Source organism: Sorex fumeus, unplaced genomic scaffold, assembly GCF_029834395.1.
Source record: "Sorex fumeus unplaced genomic scaffold, SorFum_2.1 ptg000020l, whole genome shotgun sequence".
Lineage (NCBI taxonomy): Eukaryota > Metazoa > Chordata > Mammalia > Eulipotyphla > Soricidae > Sorex > Sorex fumeus.
The window spans coordinates 9937621-9960083 of record NW_026606077.1 but is presented as its reverse complement, the minus strand read 5'-3'; the positions used below and the strand labels follow the sequence as shown (position 1 = coordinate 9960083).

The 22463-nt window shown below is 48.6% G+C and overlaps 1 protein-coding gene across 7 annotated transcripts in view; it reads right to left on the bottom strand.

Moving 5' to 3' along the window:
- Window positions 1–2213: 2213 nt before the first annotated feature.
- Window positions 2214–22463, bottom strand: part of KAT6B (lysine acetyltransferase 6B) — a 215264-nt gene continuing 195014 nt past the window's right edge. For all 7 annotated transcript variants that reach the window (XM_056113313.1, XM_056113316.1, XM_056113312.1 and 4 more), the window contains 5 exons: window positions 12889–13123; window positions 12086–12245; window positions 11133–11489; window positions 8503–8794; window positions 2214–6366 (listed from right to left, as the gene is read on the bottom strand). In XM_056113313.1, the coding sequence (XP_055969288.1) occupies window positions 3809–6366; window positions 8503–8794; window positions 11133–11489; window positions 12086–12245; window positions 12889–13123 (3602 nt within the window). In that variant the 3' untranslated portion in view covers window positions 2214–3808. The remainder of the gene's footprint in view (window positions 6367–8502; window positions 8795–11132; window positions 11490–12085; window positions 12246–12888; window positions 13124–22463) is intronic.

The window sequence follows — 22463 nt, the reverse complement described above, 5'->3', positions numbered from 1 at the left end:
GGTTGCCGAAACCTGGACAGGAACGAGGAAGGTGGGCTGGACCGTGAACACCAGGGTTGGTGCCAGAGACTATTTGGGAATGACCCTGGCGAACCGACACGCAGACCAGGCATCAGTTTGGTTTCCTGGGTTACATTTACCCTGGTGGGGTTGCTCTGAATCTGGAGACACCCCCACCCCCCCTTCCCTCTATGGCCTGTCATCTGGCCTTGAATCTAGAAAGAACTCCCATACACATTAACAATTAGGGGAGACTGTGATGTCGAAGGCCGGGCCTGGGTGGGGGCGGGAGCGGTACCGGTGACCCTGGTACAGGTCCATCCCTCCTGGCAAGTGTTAGCTTTGTAGGCCAGCGCTTGCTCACAGCACGGAGTTCGCCAATCTTACTCATCAGCTGTCTTTAAACCAGAGGTGTCAAGACCCGGCCTTTTCAGAGTGAAGTGTTCAGGAAAAAAAATTTGCAAAGACCTGGGTTTGTTTAACTCCCAGAGTTGAGTTGGGAGTGTGTAGGCAATTCAGGTTAGCTCCCTTGAGCCTCAGTCTCCACATCTGTAAATTTAGAGACAAGCGCCCCATTTCCCCGTGCAGGTGGGGTGCGGGGGTGCCCCTGGGGAGCGTTTGTGAAAGATCTGTGGGACAACACTGGGGGCCATTATTTCTCAACAAGGAAGGTCAGGACCATCACACCAGGGTGCATATCAGGTTAGCAACCTAGTGGCTCACAGATGAATGTGTTGGGGCCAGGGCATGGCTCAGTGGTACTGCCTCTATCTTGAATGTGCAAGGCTCTGGGTTCAAGCTCCAGCATGGCAAAAAACAAAACAAACAAACAAAAAACCAACAGAGACCCACGGGCTTTTGTTTTTGGCGACAGGGATCCAACGCAGGGTGCAGAGTTTATGCTCTGCCTCTGGGTTCCAGCCCTGCAAGGGTTTTTAAGCCATGGCTTGATGGTGGGCTGTATCGCTGGCCGGAACACACAGGCTCACATCTGCCAGGCTCCTTGGTGTCATGCTGGGGCCTGAACGGCTTTTAGTGGGGGGTGGGGGGGGGGGGCTGGGCCAGGCTGCTTTGGAGTGGCTCTCTCCCTTACACCTGCTATTTTTGCCAGAAGGTGCTGAGACCTGCACAAAGGGTCCCTGGCCATAGGGTAGGAGAGGAAGCCACGGGCAGAAGGGACACACAACGGTAGTCTTAGCTGCCAAGGGAGATTCCTTCTTCCTTCACGCAAGAGGCGAGGGCAAGTGTGTGTAGGCTTACGCTTGCTGAGCCCCCGCCCCCCAATTCCTTTCCCCAGGCTAGGAGCCTTGTGGGGGCCCCTGGGCAGCTCTAGAGCAGTGAATGCGGTTCAGTGGGTTTTGGATTCCTCTCCTGCCGGCAGGCACAGTCCTGCTGGCTGCTGTTGCGGAAGGCGGGGACCAATGGATCCCACCCCTAAGCTGGACCGGTCAGTTGTGAGGAAGAGAGAAAAATAAGAGTGACCCAGCACAAGGCATGGGTCCCCCCTGCCCCTGGGCCTCCTCCAGGTGTAGGCACCTACCTTTGCCTTTCCAGTTGGGGTGAGGACACTGTAAGATTTGTGGTTGTGATCTGTAACACAGTTTACTTTTGAATTATTGTTGATCTAGTGGACATGTTCAAGGAGTGGTTGGCTTCATGTGAGTGCTGATGGGTAGGGACTTTCTTCTTTTCCTCGGGGGAAGGGCATACCTGGTGGTGCTGGGGGCCACCCTGGCTTAGTGTTGGGGCTCAGGGTCACCCTGGGGGGGCGTTGAGCTCCAGCTCTGCCTGAACAGCCTGTGCTCCGAGCGCGGGGAAGCTGATGGGTGGATCTCACCTGGGCGCCAAGTTAAACACTGGTAGGCTTGTTAGTTAAATAATCACATATTCGAACAGTCACACACAACTTTCTCTGAGTGCCAGAAAATAATGTTTGTAAACACCAATTTTTTTTTTTTTATATAAACTAGGGGCTCTAAGGAAAACATACAACCACTCATTCACAACAGAGGAAAACGTTCACACTTTTTAAAGAAAATGGCTTTTCCAACATACAGTCCCAAACTGGTTGTATTTTTTGGGTGTTAATTTTTAGAAAGACAAAGTTTGCTGACACTATACTAAGCCCCGAGGGGTATTTATACAGACCATACAAACGAGGCAGCTGGGTATTTGTGCGGGATCCCTTTGCAAATGAAGATCAAAGTCAAAAAGAAAAAAACAAAATCACTTTATTTTTAAAGACAATGATTGGCATACAGAAGGTATGCACTCGCATAAAATAAACTTTCATGAAAAGCATTAAAATCCATTATAAATTAATTTATTAAATAGGTATTTGGTATATGTGATGGTTTTATTAGATATTACTCTTACTTATTGCCAACCCCTCCCCCAAAGTCAAAACAAGAAAATCTCATAGCTCCAATTTACACTAAATAATTTATTTTCCCAAAATGTGTTTGTGTTCTGAGATGTGACACATGATACAGTTCAATTGGTCATTCTCTATCAATCATAATATGACAGGACACGAGAGGCTAAAAATGGCTCATCATAATTTATTTTATGTTAAAATGTACAGCTTTTTTTTGTTTTTTTTTTGTTTGTTTTTTGTTTTTTTAAGTGACTGACTAAAAAGAGAACAGATAAATACAAGAGTGTCGCTGGCTCCTATTTTATACAAGGATTCCGCCTCCCCTGCTCGGCCCTTACAGTCACCCTGTACAGGTACAAAGGCTACAAAAAAGGAAGCAATATAAACAGACACAAATAACTTTTGCTTTTGTACATGCGATTTGTAAGCTTAGTTTAAGCTATTCACAAGCTACTTCTCTATTTTTCCTTAAAAAATAACTCCAATATTTTATAAAGATAGAAAAATCTACAGATGGAATGAAAATGTAAAGTTAGAGGCATTTCCATAAAATAGCAACTTTACACCAAATTCACTATTTTTTTAAATCCTGCCAAGTATTTGGACATATATGAAATGTTTCAAAACCTGACAGATAAACACTGAGATATGCTTCATTCAATAAACAGAAGTCTGCATTTATAAAACAGAAAGCTGCCTTTTTTTCCCCAAAGAAATCTGTCACCAAAAAAGGAAAAGGGTCTCAACTTTACACCAAACATTTAGCAATAAAACCCTTTTGACTAACCAAATGGGAATAGCTTTTATAGCTCTTTACAGTTTTATAATTAACAAAAATATAGTTTTTTTTTTAAACCCTCAAATTAGGGTACCCTAATCAAGGCAAAAAACTTAAGAAATGGCTTACTGTTAGCACAACACTTGTACAGTACTACAAAATGCACTGTCACTAACAAAGACATTAGCGGCATGCGGAAGTGTCACCTTAAACAAAATATACAATAACTGAAATGCTAAAGGCATTTACATGGAGTGGACAGGAAGAAAACAAAAGGTTCAATAGTAAAACAGAGAATCTGGGGAGGGCGGGGCTTGATATCCACATTGTTTAACGGGGGCTGCAGGCTAAGTGGCTGCCCCCACACTGTAGTCCAGAGAGGCCTTCCTTTGCAGAGAATCTCAAAGAAAAGTAACAGAAACAAAGATACAAAAGAAAAAAAAAAAGAAAAAAAAAGGGAAAGAAAAAAAAAACAACTTGTATAAGGCTTTCTGCTGCATACAGCTTTTTTTTTCTTTTCTTTTTTTTTTTTTTTAAATAAATGGTGCCAACAATGTTTTTGCATTCACACCAATTGCTGGTTTTGAAATCGTACTCTTCGAAGGTATTTGTGCGGGTCAATCTGAAAGTGAGGCCCGGGAGGCCTGCGCTGCCTACCTCCTCATGTAGGACCCATTGAGAGACTGTTTCGACATGCCTGTGTTCATGTAGCCGTGGTGGCCAGGCGCTGTGTACATCATGTTGCCGTGGGGCGGGGTCTGCATTGGCTGCTGGGCATATGGCTGGGTGCCCATCATGCCCATCTGCATCTGCATAGGGTACTGGGGCGTTTGGTTCATGTAGCCGTGGTTGCCGTGGTAGCCGCTGTTCATCATCGGCTGGGACATGCTGTACCCATTCATGGCGTTGAGAGTGTTCATGTTCATGTTCACCGAGTTGACATTGTAGGCAGGGGCTGGCATCAGGTTCACGCTCATGTTCATGCCTCTCTGCATGGTTAAAGTCCGAGTGGGGCCCTGCATGGCTACAGTCTGGGAGCGCCCGTAGATCTGCGACTGGTGGCTGGCAGCGGCTGGTGACAGAGACGCCGATTTGGTTCTCATGGAGACGTGGCCTTTGCTGGCGATCTGGGTCTGCAGTCTTTGGCTGTGGGCGATGCCAAGATTGGAGGCAGCCATGTTCCGCTGCAGCAGAGGTGGCGGCAGATTCATGGGAGGAGGAGTCAGGTTGGGGGGTGGGGTCATGGTCGCTTGTGCTTGGGGTCCCCCCGGAACGGAGTGCGGAGACTGAGAAAGCTGAACAAGCCCTGTGTTACTTAACGGTGTGGACAAAGAGGCACTGTTTGCATAGGAAGTTACAGCAGCGGAATGGCTGTAAGGCAATGAATGATCAATCAGTGTGTTAGTTAACTGCTGTAGTTTGGCAAGGCTGAACGTGGCTGACGGCTGCGGGTAATGCCCAGCCCCAAAATCACTCTGACCCATGCGCTCGTACAGGCCGAGGTTGGCGCTGCCGCTCTCGGGGATGTCCGCCAGCTGCATGGGCGGGGTGAAGTTGGCGGCCATGCTGCAGGGGGCCAGCTGCTGGCTGCTGCTGGGCGGCCTCTCCACCACGCAGCCCTGCGGAGACTTGACGCTGCAGGTGGGCGGGGAGCTGATGCTGGCCTGCGGCAGCATGCTGCAGCTCCCGCTCATGCTGGACATCTGCTGGGTGACGGCGCAGCTGCTCTGGGTCAGGCTGCTGGACGTGAGGCTGCCGTACGAGCAGCTGTTCTGCGAGGAGCCGTTGCCGCAGATGCTGCCCCCCATCGTGGAGTCGTAGCTGCTGGGGTTCTCGTAGTTCTCGGTTGTGCTCTCGATGCTGCCCAGGTCGCTGAACCCGCTGTCGACCACTTGCTGGGAATGATCGGACACGGACGGCACGTCCATCATCGGGCTGGTCTCCATGTTCTGCAGGGACGGCACGGAGATGGCACTTTGATCGGGGCTGATTTGGGCGTAGCTGTTTTCCAGGGCGGGGACGCTGGGGCTGCTGACGGAACGGACCGACTGGCCGGGGTGGGAATGCACGGAGGAAACGGGGCTGCTGTGGTCTGACTGCTGGCAGTCGTCCAGCGTGGCGGCCATCTGTGGGCTTTGGTCTGTGTGGGTACTGTAGTTCTGGAGGCTTCTGCAGGCTTCTCGAGTCTCGGCACAGTCCTGAAAGGTGTCGTCCTGTTCACTGTTCTCCTGGGTCAGAGACTGAACTGCCTGGACCGTCTCGGAGTCGATTTCCATGGTGGCCGTGCTGCCTTCCTTCAGCTCGGGATAGATTTCGTCTCTGTTCTTTTGGTCCTGCTTCTGTGCCTGTTCTTCCGGGGCCTCCTCGTCCGACTCAGGGGCAGTTTCAGTGTCTCCAGCGAGCTCCTTCGGTTCCATGTTACATGATGCAGCAAGGTCCACACCACAGTCCATGAGGACCTCCGGGCTGGGATGGGTCGGCTGGACACTAAGATCTAAAAAAGCCGTGTGGTTTTCCAGCGCGTCCTTCAAGGCTTCTCTGGGGCTTAAGTCCTTCTCTGCTTTGGCAGACTCCATGTGACTGTCGTCCTCATCGTCTGCGTCGTGGCCCTCATTGTGCGATGGCTCCTCCTCCTCCTCCTCCTCCTCTTCATGGTCCTCCGGATGCACAGGGTCGTCTTTGTCCAGGCAGGCCTCCGGCTCCTCCTTCTCCTGATGTTTAGTACCATCTGGGTCTTTCTCCACAGTGCCCTCCTCCTCCTCTTCCTCCTCCTCCTCCTCTTCCTCCTCCTCCTCCTCTTCCTCCTCTTCCTCCTCCTCCTCCTCCTCCTCTGGTTTGGGAAGTTCACTGTCGGCTTTGTCCCCCGGTGACTGCTCTGGGCTGCCGGGCACGTGTGTGTCCTCCTTCCTCGTCTCCAGAGGGGGCTGGGGCTCCGGGGCTTCCTGCGCCTCCTCGCTCCTGCTGGGGGCGGGGCTGCTGGGGGCTTCGGGACCCTCCTTCTGCTCCTCCGCTGCTGCCTGCTCGTCGGGCTCCATGGGGGTCTCTGGGGGCGTGTATAAGTTCAGTTTGAATCCGGTCTTCCTCTCTTTGTTGGACCTCCACTTGGAGAGGCCCCGCTTGCTCCCTTTCGGCCACACTTGTTTGCACTTTAGAGGTTCAGGATTGTCTCTACTGCCTTCTTTCAAGTCATCTGCACCATCATCCACATTGTCTTAGTGAGGAGACAAAACGGAGAGGAAGGAAAACAAAGACTTAAAAGCACGATCATAAACAAAGATCTGTTCCTTTAACTTTTAAGAGTTGGGAGCAAAGGGATAATAAAAATGAACACACGGTAACATTTAAATAATATTTAAGTAGAGGTATTCCTTCATCATGGATTCTGTCCACATAATGTGTTTGGGCCAATCCACGACTCAAATATAAGATCTGAATGTTAAATAAGAACAAACAGTAACTATTAAATTCATTTTAGTGCAGCTAATCTACTTTTACTATACCTACATGCACATATTGATGGGAATACTTAGACCTATAAATATAAGCAAGCAAAATGTAAAGATATGAAAATGTAGAATACCCTGAGCACTTAAGATTTTTTTGAAAATTAAAGAGCACACTGATCTCCTTCGGGAGGACGATTCACAGGAAAAATCAAAAGATGTCCCCATATTACCAAGGGATATACCCATTAGAAAAACTCTTTTGGAGAAAAAAAAATCTAATAATTAATATCACAGAGATCCGTTTTTCCAAAAATGGGCTGATTCCCAACCCAGTCAGCAGTGCAGGAGGGTAAACTCTGCTCATTATTCAATAAAACAATCCCACAGAAACTTACCGGCAAGTACTAGGTTCAAACTGCCTAGATGAAAAGAATGCATATGGGTAGAGATGGCAGAAGTACCAAGTCCAGTACTCATTCGTTTCAAGATGCTCCAGTGGCTTTTCAGTCCCCCTGCCAGGTGACAGTCAAGCCAATGCCCCTGGCTCCCAATGTTTGCACAGGCTTTTAGAGGGATACCCCTTCAATCATAAAGGAAAGCTGCCGATCATTATATTTTAAGAAAGAAGATCCTAAAAGATATCAGGTATAATACAGCCACTTTTGCTGTTGAATAGCAATTAACACTGAACCAGATAGTACAAGGGTTTGGCTGATCCTGGGGTTCTGCCATCCCTGGCACTGGGCACTGCCAGGGGTGGCCCCCAAGCTCCCCCAAATAAAGATAAAAACAAGTTACACAAAGTGGAGAATCAAGGCTCCCGAGAAGACTTTCACAAAGAGGACATAGGGTGGACTTTACACAAACACTGCAGTTTGTTGTTTAAAGAAACTAAAGAACAAGGCTTGATTTCTCTATCCCCAAGATAACGTCAGTCCCTTAACAAACAGATGTAGCAGTGAGTATTTCTGTTTAGTCAGGAATATGCTTGCTCACGCTCTTAAAACTGTGGCTTTTCGAACCAGGAGTCAGAACCTGTGGTCTCCAAGGAAATGATATGACCTATTTTTCCAGGTTAGAAAAAAATTTTAATAGAATCATTGGTGGAGAATATTTCCACAAATCCTCATAATCCAATGAGTGGCAATTCCTGAATCAACAGGCCAGAAATAGTTGCTGGGGGGTGGGGCCCATAAGGGGCTTGGGCCACACAAAGGAATGACCAGGGATTGATCCCGGTGGTGCTGGGGAGAACATGTGGTGTCAGATATCAAACCACGGCCAGCCACATGCTAGTCCAGCGCCTGAAGCCCTGCACTGCCTCTGTAACCCTGAATGGCTGCTTTTAAACCAGCATCAGAGATGACTCAGTGGTGGTTAGTAATCTCTTTAGAAAGGAGTTGGATGTCCCCGTCAAAATCAAACTGGACATCTTTCTGATTTCTACAATATCCTAAATATCAAACCTAATAGTGTTCCACTGATTCACTCATATTTAGTGTGTCCCCAACCTGAGGAAATAAAAAAAATAATAAAAACCCAACTGTTGCATGCAATGCACATACCGACAAAGTCATCTACCTTGATTTCAAGAATACTGAATGTGAAAAAGTAATAATCAAGGAAATGCAGTGTGTTTCTCGAGTTTGGAGTTTTTGGGAACAAGCGAATTTCTAGAAAGTTTAGATGGCCTGCCTAGAAGACTGCCCTAGACTGAGACTATTTAAAATAAACCGGATTCCGGAAGCAGGAATAGGATCTTTTATGATTCAGAAAGAACGTGTGTGAACACTTTTTCTGATGGGCAGATGCAACCCCAAAGAGGCCTCTGGGGCTGGCCCTGGGAGCTGCTTCTGGCAAGCGTGCTACCAGGGCAAGAGCGTCATCATTTTTCCACTTACTTCTACAAGGGTCAGCGCTCTTAAAGCAATGATTGTCTGTTCCGTCCTCCCCGTCTGTCTTTCTCTTCTTCCCGGGCTGATGCTGGAATGCCTTTCTCAGGACGCGCTTCCTGCCGTTCTCCTTGCCGGCAATCTCACAGGTAGGTTCCAGCTGTGGCATCGGTCGCTCCTCGTCTGAGTTGTCAAAGGGCTCATTTAGCACTTCCGTCGTCTCAGAGATGGTCTCTGTTGTCACGCTGCTGTTAATCCTCCTGCGCTTCCGACCCCTTTTCTTCTTTAGTACAAAAGGCCTCTGAAATTAATGCCAAACATCATATGTAACAGCTCATGAGAAATTAAATGGCCGAGTCGATATGCAGCAAGCATGCACTGAATTGTTTGAGAAACGTACACGTAGAGAGACTTCTGTGATGCCTTTGTACTTAACCTTCCATTTGATGTTTAACATCCCTCTCAGGCTCCAACAACACAGGCAAGTGTTTTCCAAATAAAACAGTTGTTTACTCAGGCAGATGCTTTGAGAGGAAAAGCCTAGCAGGCAGCTTAGCTATAGGTTTTGAAGGCTAAGCTTTGCTTTCCTTGTGATCTTTGCTGAATTCAGTGTCCTATACACCACAGCGACTACGTCTGTGTATAACAATCTTTCTATAAATATCGCAACAATTAGGGCTTGGGACAATCAGTGCTTGATGACTCTAGGAACACCTACTGTGTGCAAAGAACTATGGGAAATGTCAGCATACAAGAGGGACCAACTTATTCCACTTGTTTCCTATTTTGTAAGACTCCAGGAGTGATGGAAAGGGAAGAGATAAAAGTTTTTATTAAGGCCCAGGAAAACAGTTCAAAGGGGTGAAAGCGTTGAGTCCGATTTCAGGTACCTCTCTTTCCCTGAGCACCGATGCATGGCTGGGCTGAGTATGGAGCCCTCAGACCTGCACTACAGGGCCAAGTGGTTATTTTTTGTTTCGGGGCCACACCTGGGCGATGCTCAGGGGTGACTCTTGGCTCTGTGCTCAGAAATCACTCCTGGCGGTTCCTGGAGGGACCAGATGGGACGCGGGGCTTGAACCTGAGTGCAAGGCAAATGCCCTACCTGCTGTACTATCGCCCCAGCCTTGCATTGGTAAGACCACGACTCTGATTCCCAGAGCCACTCCTGGGCTGAATGCATGGGCACTGCTGTCCACATGTGTCCGGGAGCATTGCTTCTCGGATCTCAGTGCTCTAAGCCATTTCCAGCCACAGACAGTGAGGTGTGGAAAACTCCACAATTAAAACATACAGGAAGGCCGGGTCTTGACTCAAAGGGCTGGTGTGGGGAGAGCCAAGTGAGGTCCCTTACACCTCGTGATCTCCTGAGCAATGCTAGGTTTGCCCTGCCTTCCCCAAGGCGTGGAAGCAGGCACAGCCATTGAGTGTGATGCCTGGCAGGCACGTGAGGAAGCACAGTGACACCTCTCCCCCATCACCAGCACTACAACCAAGACTGACACGGCACCCCAACTAAAGGACTGCAGCCCCTGGAAAATGTGTGTGCAAGCACCCCAAATGAAAAAATGAGCACCACACCTGGGCAATCAAGACCCCAAATCAATGTGACATCAACAAAAATGAAGAGAAAAAATGGTCACTGTTTAAAATGTTACATTCTTTTTAAATTTAAAGAAGGGGTTGGAGAGGCCGGAGCAATCGTACAGTGGTTACGTGTCTTGCACGTTTGATCCCCACCATCCCACGTGGTCCCCTGAGCACAGCCAGGAGTAATTCTGAGTGCAGAGCCAGGAGTAACCCCTGAACATTGCCAGGCATGACCCAAAAAGCCAAACAAAGAGAGAGAGAGGGGGCTGGAGAGATAGTACAGTGCGTAGGGTTCTTGCCTCTGCATATGGCTGACCTGGTTTAGTTTAGTCCCTGGCACTGCAAGTTCCCGTGGGCATCACTAAATGTTGCCTGCCTACCCAAAGAAAATCAGGTTCTTTGATAGTCTCCTACAGACGCTAGCGTGGCCGCGGGGTAGAGCTGGAACTGTGTTCTCCCTAGTAGTCGGGGCAGACTAGTCAACACCTGGCCCTCCTCTGTACACCTCTATGTCTCAAAGAGTGAAGATAAAGCTATCAGATCTGGCTTGAATAATGAGCTAAAGACAGTCAGTTTTTAAGCCTTTACACATGGATAATCTAGAAAAACCAATGAGCTAAGATAAATGGAATTTCAGTAGCTGTTGTGGCCACAAACACCTTCTAACAATTCTGTGCTGAGGACAACCAGGAAAAAAAAAAAAACCGGATCTGAGTAGCAGGGCTCAAGTCTGAGGGCGTGCCCTTGTCTGACCTGGCCAGGTAGCCAGACCTGCAAGCAGTGTAGTGTAGGTGCTCTCCAGGGTCCTTTTCTGTTCCCGTCACCTGATTTACTCTGGTCCCATACGCCAGCAGGTGGCGGTAACTAACAAGTCTTGTCCTAGCACTAACAAATCTCAAATATGAAGCACAATCATGACCATAGGATAAATGATGATTATATATGATCAATGGGACTGAATACAAATAAACTGTATATAAAAAAGTCAAATACGAAAAAATATTTGCAATGGCAAATATGATTTGGTTGGAACTAACCCAGACACATACCTTTCTCTTCACGGCAACTGACTGTGGTTTAGTCAGTCTCGGAGGGGAGCTCTGGATGTTTTCTTCTTCCTCATCTTCCTCTTCCTCTTCTTCCTCCTCTTCCTCCTCCTCTTCCTCCTCTTCTTCCTCCTCCTCTTCTTCCTCTTCCTCCTCCTCCTCCTCCTCCTCTTCACTGCTGTCTTTAGATAGCTCTGCCAGCTGCCCTCGCTCCCCTGCCACTGGCCGGCTCTCCGGGGAATGTAAATATTTATTTTTCGATTGTACTTTTGCAGGTGATTGCCTACTGCTAGCTCTAGATGACAGGATTTCTTGCTCCTCCTTTTCCCAGCAGCTAGCTTGTTCCATTAGCCGCTCAGCCTAAGGGGGGAGGGTAAAAAATTGTGGGCCAGTGAGAGGGGGTTCCGTGGCCAGAGCCTCTAAGAGCAAAGGCAGAGGGTCTCTAAGTTGTTTCTGATCAGGACCGCCAGCCAGCCAAGCGACATCCAGCTGCATCACCTCAGGACTCTTTAGCATCATTTGGGATAACAAATCAAAGAAGATTGGTTTTCATGGGATATTTAGCAGTATTAATGATGCAGCGAATTGATTCGAGTCCTTTATCACTACATTACATGCTCACTGGCATGGAGCACTTTAAGCAAGTTCATAAACACAAAGAATCGATTGACACTGTGGCCTCAGAGCTCAACACCAAATCTGATCTGATTACATGCTGTCACTAGTGAAAAATGCTACCTTGTGATCAATGATAAATGTTTCATTTTTCATACTCAATTCAATAAAATTATCATGTCATACCAATGCAACCTCAGTTAGGATAAATTAGTGCCATGTCATTTCCCAGGCCCTCTCTACATAACCAAGCTTCTGACAATGATGTTAATGACTTTCTTCGTCGAAGAATGCCACCAGTTTGAAGCTATGCAACGTAGGCTGATGAAGCCAATCATTACCTCTTTCTCAGCTTCTCGCTCTTCTTCAGAAACCGCAGCATTAGAAATTAAAATTGGGGTCCATCTCAGACAATCTGGATCAAGTTCATTGGTCCGAGAAGAGGTTTTCAGTTTTTCCATGTGGTCCAATATCAACCTTTCCCTTCTAATGATGACAAATCTGTAATGTGATGAGGCAGAACAAAGTACAATCAAGAGATTTCATTTCACCTTCACCTACTAACAGATGCCAGCACTGACATAATCTGGGTAAGGAGAAATCAGAACACTTACAGAAGGCAACAAGGTGAGATCTGACCAGCAAACACGTGTCATTTTTGTGTTTTCTGATTAGGAGAGCATTTCTAGTATTTTGTTTTTGCTGCCAGACACTGAGCCCTGGACCGCACACATGCAAGGCATGTGCTCTACCACCAGGCCACTCGCCAGGTCTAAGAGCATGGCTTGGACACATGCTGGGCAGCCTTCTGATCTTTTTTCTTGGGGGTGGTGGTGGGGGGTCATCCTCCCAAGTGGTGGCTGAAAGGCCTACTCTCTCCGACACACCCCCACCTCCTGCCAAGTGATTCTCAGACAACTTTGACACACACAAGGTTCAGTGTGAAGGTTTGAGGCCTGGTGCTGGGGATTCCCCGGGCATCTTCATGGTTGTACCTAGTGATGGCTGGGATCATGTGGTGCTGGGAGCAGCTCAGGGCAGGCTGTGCAAGGCAAGCGCCCTGAGTACTCTCTCTGTCTGGCCCGAGCCGGCTCAGACCGGAACGCCACACCTGCAGCTGCACCACGCGGGCAGTAGCACTCACCTGCCGTCCCTCTTGTCGATCATGTGGAGATGCTGCAGAGTCGTGGCGATGTCGTGGGGGCACATGCCCGTGGCTCTGCTGATGGCCTTGATACTGATGTGTCTGTCGTGGTGGTGGTGGGAGAGATACTCCAAGATGACACTCTTCCAGTAGGCCAGGTAGGAGAGCCGGCCCAGGTCGGAGAGTGGCTTTTCCGGAGAGCCGGCTTGGCCTTCCCGTCTGGACAGCAGGTAGCCTAGGGCAGGAGAGTAAGGAAGAGCTGACTGTGGTGCCTCCAGGGAACGGGCGTGGCCACTGAGTCAACAGAAGTCGCAACCAGGTGAAAGCAGCGCATGAGAGAAGGGTGTTTGTTTTGCGTTCATGTTAATCTCTTGCCAGCAGTTTGGTTTCTGCGGAGTTTAGGCTTCTGAATCTTGTACAGGGATAGTGTAAGTCTCTTCACAGAGCTCAGACATGCACTGCAGCACACAGCACGGCGGCGCTCGCACTGCTTCCAACGGGCTCAATGTCCCGGTCCCCCTCCAGCTCTAGGGTCTTTCTGACACTAAATGTCAGGCACTTCCTCAGAAGTCCTGTCGAGGGACCACCCCAGACATTAATGGGCAAGTCATTTTCCACAGGAAGGACCTAATGACCCTTTGACAGCTGGGCCTTCATAAAAGAAAGGGACTATGTGGACACAGATTCTATTGCTGCTGGTTACATTTAACTAGCGGTGGATCTAAAGCTTTGTTTGAGAACTAATGAAAAAAAAAAAAAAGCCTTTTAAGTCAGCCTCTGCAATGCACGGCACCCCCACCAGCTCTATTTTTCACCTCTTTCATGAAAATAAATTTTATACTCCAACCTGAGACTTTTACTCCTACGAATGAAAAGAGAACCACCTCCTTAAAACAAACTGTTTCACGGAGAATCAGGCAGTCCCGGGCACGGGGAACTCCTGAACACGCACTCTGTCACCTGACTGCGAAGGCTTCGTGGCAACTTTAACATGAGACAAACTTTAAATCCACTTGAAAGTGATGAATGAAAGCTAGCTGCCGTCTCGGTAATTAAGAGCTACTTATGAAGGAGGGAAGAAATGCGATAAGCAAATGATGTCTACCTTGCTCTCATGGTCTGTTTCACAGCCTCACCTTTGTGAAGTTCCTTAAATTTAAAGAAGCATCAACCACATACAGTAGGTGGCAGCAATTACAAAATCATGCTCTTAAGCCACCCAAATCTTCAGCATTTTCTTCTTTATCTACATTTCCAAAATGGCTGCATTCTCAAGAATTTTCTCAATTTCTTCTTTTTTGTTGTTGTTGTCACAAGGAGAACTCAATGACTAGGACATTTTACTGCCTCTCAAAAACCACTGTACATAGTGTAGAAACATAGAGAGCAAGAAATCCAACTTGAACCCTCCAGAGAGGGGGGTATTCTGCATGGTGATGGCTTTAATCTGAATGTCACTGTTAACAATAGGCATATATTTTGCGTTGGCTGGGGTTCTTTTGACTTATTTGTCTCTTTAACTCACGTGTAAATACAAAGTGTTCGCCAGGATGCAAACAAGCATCGCAAGATTTTACAGTCAAACCACTGCCAACACGTCACTCAGCTGCATGCAGCAGCTTTCACAAACACGGTGTCAAGCATGCTAACAGGCATGGCCACTGTGCGGAATCCAGCCCAGACCGTGCCCTGGCAGTATGCAGAGGAGCTCTCTGTCGCCAGAGCACAAAGGGTGCCCACATCTCAGAATGCAGATAATTGGTACATCCGTCACCTGCCTCCTAAGTGCTTGGCACATGCTGAGAAATTTACTCAGTCGGCTGGAGGCTCGGCTGTTATTCCGAGGGGAGAGAGAACCTTAGTTCCGTGGGTATAAAGCGATCTGCCCTTTGTCCGACAGATCCCACAATTAAAGGTCCTGCCGTGATTGCGAGACTCCCTTGCCCCTGTTTTTAACTGGTTCTCTGTGGGGTTTGGAACCCCACGTTGGGGAGAGAAAGCCCCCCTCAGTCTAGCATAAAGATTTCTGCACTGCCGAAGTCCTCAGAAGGCGGGAGCGCTCTGCCTCCTCTCCCCACTGCGGCGACAACCTTCCCCAGGAAGCACGTCGACTTCTTTGTTCTGTCCTCTCTTCCCATAATCCCCATCCTCCGAGCTCAGAGGAAGCACCCAGAATCTACCCCCAGCCCCACTGCAACATATTTTACATGGCTGCTGCTGTTTTCACACCCTGAGACTATGCAGATACACTTCACGGGGCCTGGCCCTAAGCTGGCTAGGCCAGCGTTTCTCAGCCAGAATCCCTTCCTGCACCTCTCCCCAGCCCACGCACACAATGTCCCACCGCCTACCCCACCCACACCCCAATTTTCACGATTCTGTTTATTTTGGAGCCACACCTTGCAGTGCTCAGGGCTTACTCCTGGCTCTTACTCAGGGCTCTGCTCCTGGCTCAGGGATCACTCCTGATAGGCTTGGGGGCCTACAGGGATTGCACCCAGGTCAGCTACATGCAAGGCAAATGCCCTGCCCGATGTTCTGTGGCTTCAGCCCCACATCTCCATGATTTTCAACTGGTGGCCGCTCTGGAATATCTCAGTGGGGGCCACAGAGGACAAACACTGGGCCAGGCCATGAGGCAACTTGGGTTCTGTGGGGAAGGTCTGGGCACAGGCTTGCAGCATCTGCAGGCTCTGCCTGACAGAGCGCAGCTGTGGGGCACAGGAGCCCACCGGCCTTCCCTGGCCACACCTTTGCTCGCTGCCTCTGCCAGGGAAGCTGCACAGCAAAGCGGTCAGCAACTCAACAGAGAAGCTTGACCGGCGGCTCAAACCAAAACTCCAAGCTGAAGCAGGGTTCCGGGCGACACACCCCAGTCGAACCCCCGGGCTGCCTCTGTGTGCAGACTGGGAGCTTGTTCTTCTCCTGGACCCAGAAGCCCCTCAGAGAGCTTCGTGCTCAGATCCACAAGGTCTCTACCAAAAGGAGACGTTTTTGGTGTAGAGGGAATCCATTTGGACCATCGAAACGATCAAAGTTAAATCACTCGTTTCTCAGTGGAAATCATTTCTGTGATGTTGATTTCTAGCTTAGAAGGAAAACAATCCTGTCATTCTTGACTCCATTTGGGCACCAGGCTGGTGTCACACACAATTTTTGTTCCACCAGCAGCAGGCATGTTGCTGCTCCAGACCTTTCAGAACATTGAATGTTCTAGAGAATTTGTTTCTTGCCAACTTTTGTTTCCTGTTACATTTTCTAGACTTCTCAAAGTGTAATTTCTGTATAGTCCACTGACATGTTCGGTAAGAACATTTTATTTATCGAGTCGTTACAGAGATGGGGTTGCGGCTCTTAACTTACCCAGAAGATCCCAACTAACAGATCTAGGATGCGGGGAAATAAAAAGCATCATCTGGGAAGCTGGTGCATTATCTTGAAGCATCTGAAAGAAGTACAATACCTCCCAGTGGATGGGCTCCCGAGGTGCTCAAACATCTCTCCTTAACTCAAGATACTTTCAATCTGAAAACCTGAACTATCCCTGGGGAAGCCTGGCTGCTCCGATGGAAAGCAAGTGGTGTTTGGAGGCCAAGTCCCAGAAGCTGCAGTATAATTAGCTGCTGGTGAAAACGGTTCCCTTTCAGTTGTCTGGTGAGCAGCGCTTTTCACTTGTGCTCAGAGCTGACAGGGCCCTGTACCCCTCACTCACACTGACCAACCTCCTGCTGAGCTGCCTGGGGCCTGCTCATCCTGGAAAGATGAACTGGAGTCGGTGCACAGGTAACCACCCTTCGGATTTGAAACGGTTCCAGGGTGCCTGCTTACAGAGCAAGGAAGAAAAATGCGCTGTCTCCACAAGCAAGCATCTCTAAGCAAGCTGTCCTGCACGGGACCCAAATTTACCTCCCCTCTCCTAAGGCTGACAGATTTGCAGTGAGACTATCCGCTTTCATGCTAACTACTGCTAATCCCTTGTGTCTGAAATCTCTCCCTCAAGGCAAAGAAAAATACAGAGGTGTTGCGTGGTGTAGCTAGATCCACTAGGACAGAGAAGTATGTAGGAAAGTTCAAGTTTGTTTTTGCAGACCGTAATCCCCAAATTACTTGAACTCCCAGAAAGTTATTTGCCAGGTTAACTCTCATTTAATAGGAAATGTTTCTACCTTTTAAGCCAGTAATATTTCAAGTCTAAGATTGGACCAGATGTGAAATAACACTCTGTAAGGGTCTGGATGTGCCTGAGGAGGCCAAACCTCAGTACAGTCGGCAGGGCACTTGCCTTCCACGCGGCTGACCTGCGTTCAATCCTGGGCACTAGATATGGTCTCTTGAGAGCTAGGAGTGAGCCCTAAGCAATGCTGGGCCCAGACAAAAAACCAAGGCAGCCTTGGCGCACCAGGACCCAAACCATATGCATTTCCTCAAACTCAGAAGTATAAACATTAGCCAAGCTACTGCCAGTTCCCATCTGTCTAGATTAAGTGAGTCGGGTCACTGGCTGCTCTGGGTGTAAGGTAGTCTTTGAGGATTACACACCTTTCATCGGACACCTGTTTTGCTCAGAAAACCCTGCAGAAAGGCTCCTCTTAGAAATCAGGCCTGGGTTTGCAGCCTGGGCACTGACACCAGACCAGGGATTTATGGCAGCTTTCAAGCAAAGGAAAACCTATGGCTCTAGCCTCGTGTCTTGTGCTTTGGGGTGGGACAGGCTGACGCTCCTGTTCCTGGGTTCTGCAGTTAGCAGCTCTGTGACCAAGTGGAGGAACGGCATGGCTAATCAGAGAGAGAATCTGATGCATCTGCTAAAATTCTCAGGTGGCATTTCAATTTGTAATGAAGGAAATGGAACCACAGCGTGCCCACTGTTCTTACAGAATAAGAGTGTTTTAAGAGACTGGCCTGAAATCTTTACGTTTCCATCTAGTATACAAATGCCCACTAGGGAAAAAAATGCAAATTTAAAAATTTTTTGATGAATTTCAAGGGAATAGTTTTCAAAATGTGGAAGCTTAAGACATCTCTTCCATAGCTGTATAGGCTTAAGGTAACTCAGTGATAACTGGAATAAATACTTGACCAGGGACAGACTGCTTCCTCGACTTCTGATGAACCACTGGTCATCAGTTGTGCCCCCAAATCAGCTGGAAGGAGTTAAAGTGCCAATTCTCAGACCTGCAAACCAGTCAGGGAGCAGGACCCAGCCCTGGGGCTAACACACCTCCGGGAGAGTCTCAGGACCTGTTACAGATGCTGCTGTTACGGGCAAAGACAAGGGCATCTGAGCTATCCCAGGAAGGCCTGGCTTCCACTTGGCTAAGATCTCTGGATCCTTAGTGGGATGGGGGCCGACGAAGTCCCAGCGCTCCACACACCCACACCCGGCTCCTGCCACTGCCAGGGAATCGGCCCAGCTTCAGGACTGATCTCAGAGGGGCCAGGGCCCCCTGCAGTTGATCGTCCCAGCTCCAAAGCCCAGAGGAACACCTTCAAGATTCACAGAGCTAACAGCCAGGGAGAAGCAAGAAAATTAGATGGGAACACTGAGAAGGCCACTAAGATCACTGAGTGGAAGCAATAACAGAGGCCCCGCCTGCACTAGCAACTCGGGAATCCTCAGCTCAGGGCTTTGGCAACACCATTACGAGACGTGTGTTGTAATAAGCAGTGTAACGTAAAATAGGAAGCAGGTTGGGGGGGGGGGGTTGTGTGGAACTGGGGACACTGGTAGATGTAAAGGCACATAGGTGGTGGGACTGGTGTTGGAATACTGAATACCTAAGCTGTATTATGAACAACTTTGCAAATCACAGTGTTTTAAATTGTTGTCTTCCCCAACCCCCTCAAAAAAAAAGCTGCAATTATGGGTAAACTGCTGGTGTTTTCCTTTAGGGAGGGCAACCCCTGGCTGTGTTCAGGGCTTATTACTGGCTCTGCACTCAGGGATCACTCTTGGTGGACTCTGGGGACCGGATGGGGTGCCAGGAATCAAACTACAGTCAGCCGTGTACAAGGCAAAAACACCCTCCCCACTGTGCTATCGCTCGACCCCCGAAACTGCTGGTTTCGACGAGGATGTGACGGCCTCACGTGTGGCCAGGAAAGCCACTGGATACAGAGCTGAACTGAAGAATCTCAGCTAGGAGACTCTGCCCGCTCTCTGATGGCAGAAAACTGGGGCAAGGACTCTCTCCACAGCAGGCTCAATTTCTCTAGAGGTCTTCGAGTTGCTGGCAAGTCTGTTCCGAGGTTCTGTGCCTGCACCTCTCCTCTCACCCTTCACTGTGCAATCCTCTTATGGAGTGGATTCTGCAGGGCAGGCTGCAGTGCGAACTGAGATTATGCATTTCTAACGGTTTCCACACCAAAAATTTGACTGGTCCCAGAGAGAGAATACAAGGGGGATTAAGGCTTTTGCCTTGCACTTGGCCAATCCTGGTTCTATTCCTGGCACCGCATACGGTCCCTAAGCACCACCAGGTTTAATCCTTGAGCACAGGGCTAGGGGTGGCCCTTGAAAACTACCAGGCGAGGCCCCTCCCAATATGTATGTAACCCGAGAGCTTCTGTTTTAAAGGTCTAGGTCTGGGCTCATGGGCATGTGCAGCCCGTACAGGAGGGAGGCCACAGTCTGACCCTAGCATGCACTACTTGGTCCCCTGAGCACTGCCTGAAGCGACCCCCAAGCATGGAGCCAGGAGGAGCTCCGGAGCACTGCCAGTTGTAACCCCATTTTACTTTCTTATGACTTACTCTATTAAGAAACCTGACATATATTTATGCCAGTGTTTCACATTTTTACAAATTTCTTCAGCATTATTGAGAAAACAAATAGATTCCCACATTTGGTTTTTAGTCTGTTGAGATATCATAGGTTATGGAATTTCTTGAAAACTCTCCACTCAGAGAATGAGAGAAAATCGACACAAGGTATTTCATTTGCCTCTGTAAACAGTATCAGCCTTCCCAGTCTGAAGGACTGGTGGGATGCCCAGGAGTCCTGGGTCAGAACTTGAGAGCATCTGCGTTTTAAGAAGATGAGAAAAAAATTAAAGTTGGGCATCAAGGCCATGAGTCTTTTAAAACAAAACAGTCTTTACTGAATATGGTATACTGAACCCTAAGATATGGTTCAGAGCAAGGTTCCGAGGGCCAGACCTGGAATGATGTACCCTTGGGATGGATTTCAGGGTGAGCTGTGTAATCCTAGGCAAGTTATTTGACCTCTCTGTGCTTGGGATTCTTCATCCATAAAAAATCACACATATCTCTAAGGCAATTCACAAAAACAGTGCCTGGCATATTACAATAAACCTGTGGAAGTTTTAGAATGAAATCTCCAGGGGGATCATTTGGATGAAGTTATACTTAATGTGGAGAAAAGAAATACAATTTGGACAGAGAGAGAAAGAGGACACGCTGTTCGACAGGGCCCAGGCGAGGAGAGCAATCTTCCTGTTCAGCCTTTTGGCTGAGACACTTGAAAATCACTCCATTTTCTCCATTACTCCGGAGAGAAGTTCTTCCCACTCCTTCCCTATCAGTTACCCACTCAAATACAAATTTAATTAAAGGAAGAAGCCATGAAAAAAAAAATCCACTACATAGTCTGCCTCTGGAATGACTTCAAGAAACTCTTGATAGGCAAGTTCCCGGCAAACACCCCAATTTCCCTTTGGCCCTTCAGTTGATCATTTTCAGAACTACTCTCCGAAAACTGCAAGCCCGTTTGCTACAACAGTCCCCAAATGGAGTTACTTGGGCTAAGTCCCACATCACAAAACCGAGACTTAAATATAGTTTCAGTTCTCCTAGTGATGAGGTAACTCATCAGGATAACTCATCCTAGTGATAAGATGACTCACTCAGGAGTCCTCTGGTCAGCACCAGTGAGGTGACCTGTTTGACTGTCCCCTAAAAGCAAGATACGGTCACTTTTTGTTAGTGGAAGTTTCTTGTTCTAAGTCTTTTCTACCATAAATCTTCCTTTTCATCAGCTCCTTGGTGCTCCCTTCTGTCTGCTAGATTGGATGCTGCCAGATGCATAAAATGTTCACTAAAGACTCTAAGAGCTTTAATATTTATTCAGTTGGGTTTGTTTTTTTAACATCATCAAACCACAGTCGCGATGTCTGCCTGAGGGCTTTGACAAAAGCCAAGCGCAGGACAGATGAAAATAACATGGAAATGTTCTAGAAGACCCTAATATGTCCTTGAGGGAGAAAAGCTGGAGCTTCTGGAACCCAGAGAATTGAGACAACGGGCTTGGGGTGGAAAGAAGGGGGTGGCCTGGTCACATAATGCTCTTTCTCCTCGCTCTTCTCAGCAGGCGAAGGAACGGTCTCCTGCTCACCCTACGCTAGGAGGCAAGAGGGGGGCAGGGAGGGGGAGGTGTGCCTGTTTCTGGGCTGTGTTGGGGCTGTACGGGCCAAGCCTTCCCACCCTGGCTGCACGTGAGAGTCACTCCGAGGCTTCGAGAAAGCGACAGCCGTTGCCATCCATCTCAGCCGTCCCTGCTCAGGCCAGTGTGCTCCCGGCAGTGGCGTCTCCAGCCCACACCCCCACTCCTGTGCGGCAAGCAGCGGTGGAGTCGCGGTGGGTGTAACAGCAGCTCCCGCAGGCGGCGCGTGTGGGGAGATGGGACACAGGAAGAGAGAGGCTCGGGAGGAGAGGACCCCTGAGAAACAGCCTGGGGTCTCACTTACTTAAGCATACTAGGACGGGCCGTAATGCATGGCTGCCGCAAATCAAGAACACCTGATATAATGTATTAGGTGGAGAGAAGTTTTCTTTCTTTTTTGAGGGGGGCAGGGGGTGCCTAGGGTTTACTCCTGGCTCTGCGCTCAGGGATCATTCCTGGTGATCTCAGGGGTCGTATGTGGCCCCTATGTCATCAAACCCAGATTGGCTGGGTGCAAGGCAAGTATCCTGCCCATTATACTATCTCTCCGGCCCCAAGAATTTTCTTTTTAAGATAATGATAAGGGATGATAAGCTGGCGATCCGGTCTGGCAGTAGCACCTGCCTTGCACACGAGGCCCCGAGTTTAACTCCCAGCACCACATGGTCCCCCTAACATGACTGGAACAAGCACCGAGCTCGATGCAGCCCTTAAACACAGCCAGACGTGGCCCCAAACAAACAGTTACCACCCAGTCTGAACCAAATCCAGTTGCTGCATTTCCCTGAGTAAAATAAGATGCCTTTGACACAGGATAAAAATGATAAGGAATGAGATGTTACACCTTGTCAATACCACTTACTCCCAAACTAAAACTATTGGGAAAGGCGAGAATTAATATATATTAATATATTCCTGTATATATCTGGCAATTAACTAGAAACACTTCTTGAAACACTGCCTTTCACAATCTAGCTAAGCTCCAAGTCCACTTAAGTGTCTTTCTAGTTACTTAGTGGCCTGATAGCACAGCGGTAGGGCGTTTGCCTTGCACGCAGCCAACATGGCCGACCCGAGTTCGATTCCTCCGCCCCTCTCGGAGAGCCCGGCAAGCTACCGAGAGTATCTCGCCCGCACGGCAGAGCCTGGCAAGCTCCCCGTGACGTATTTGATA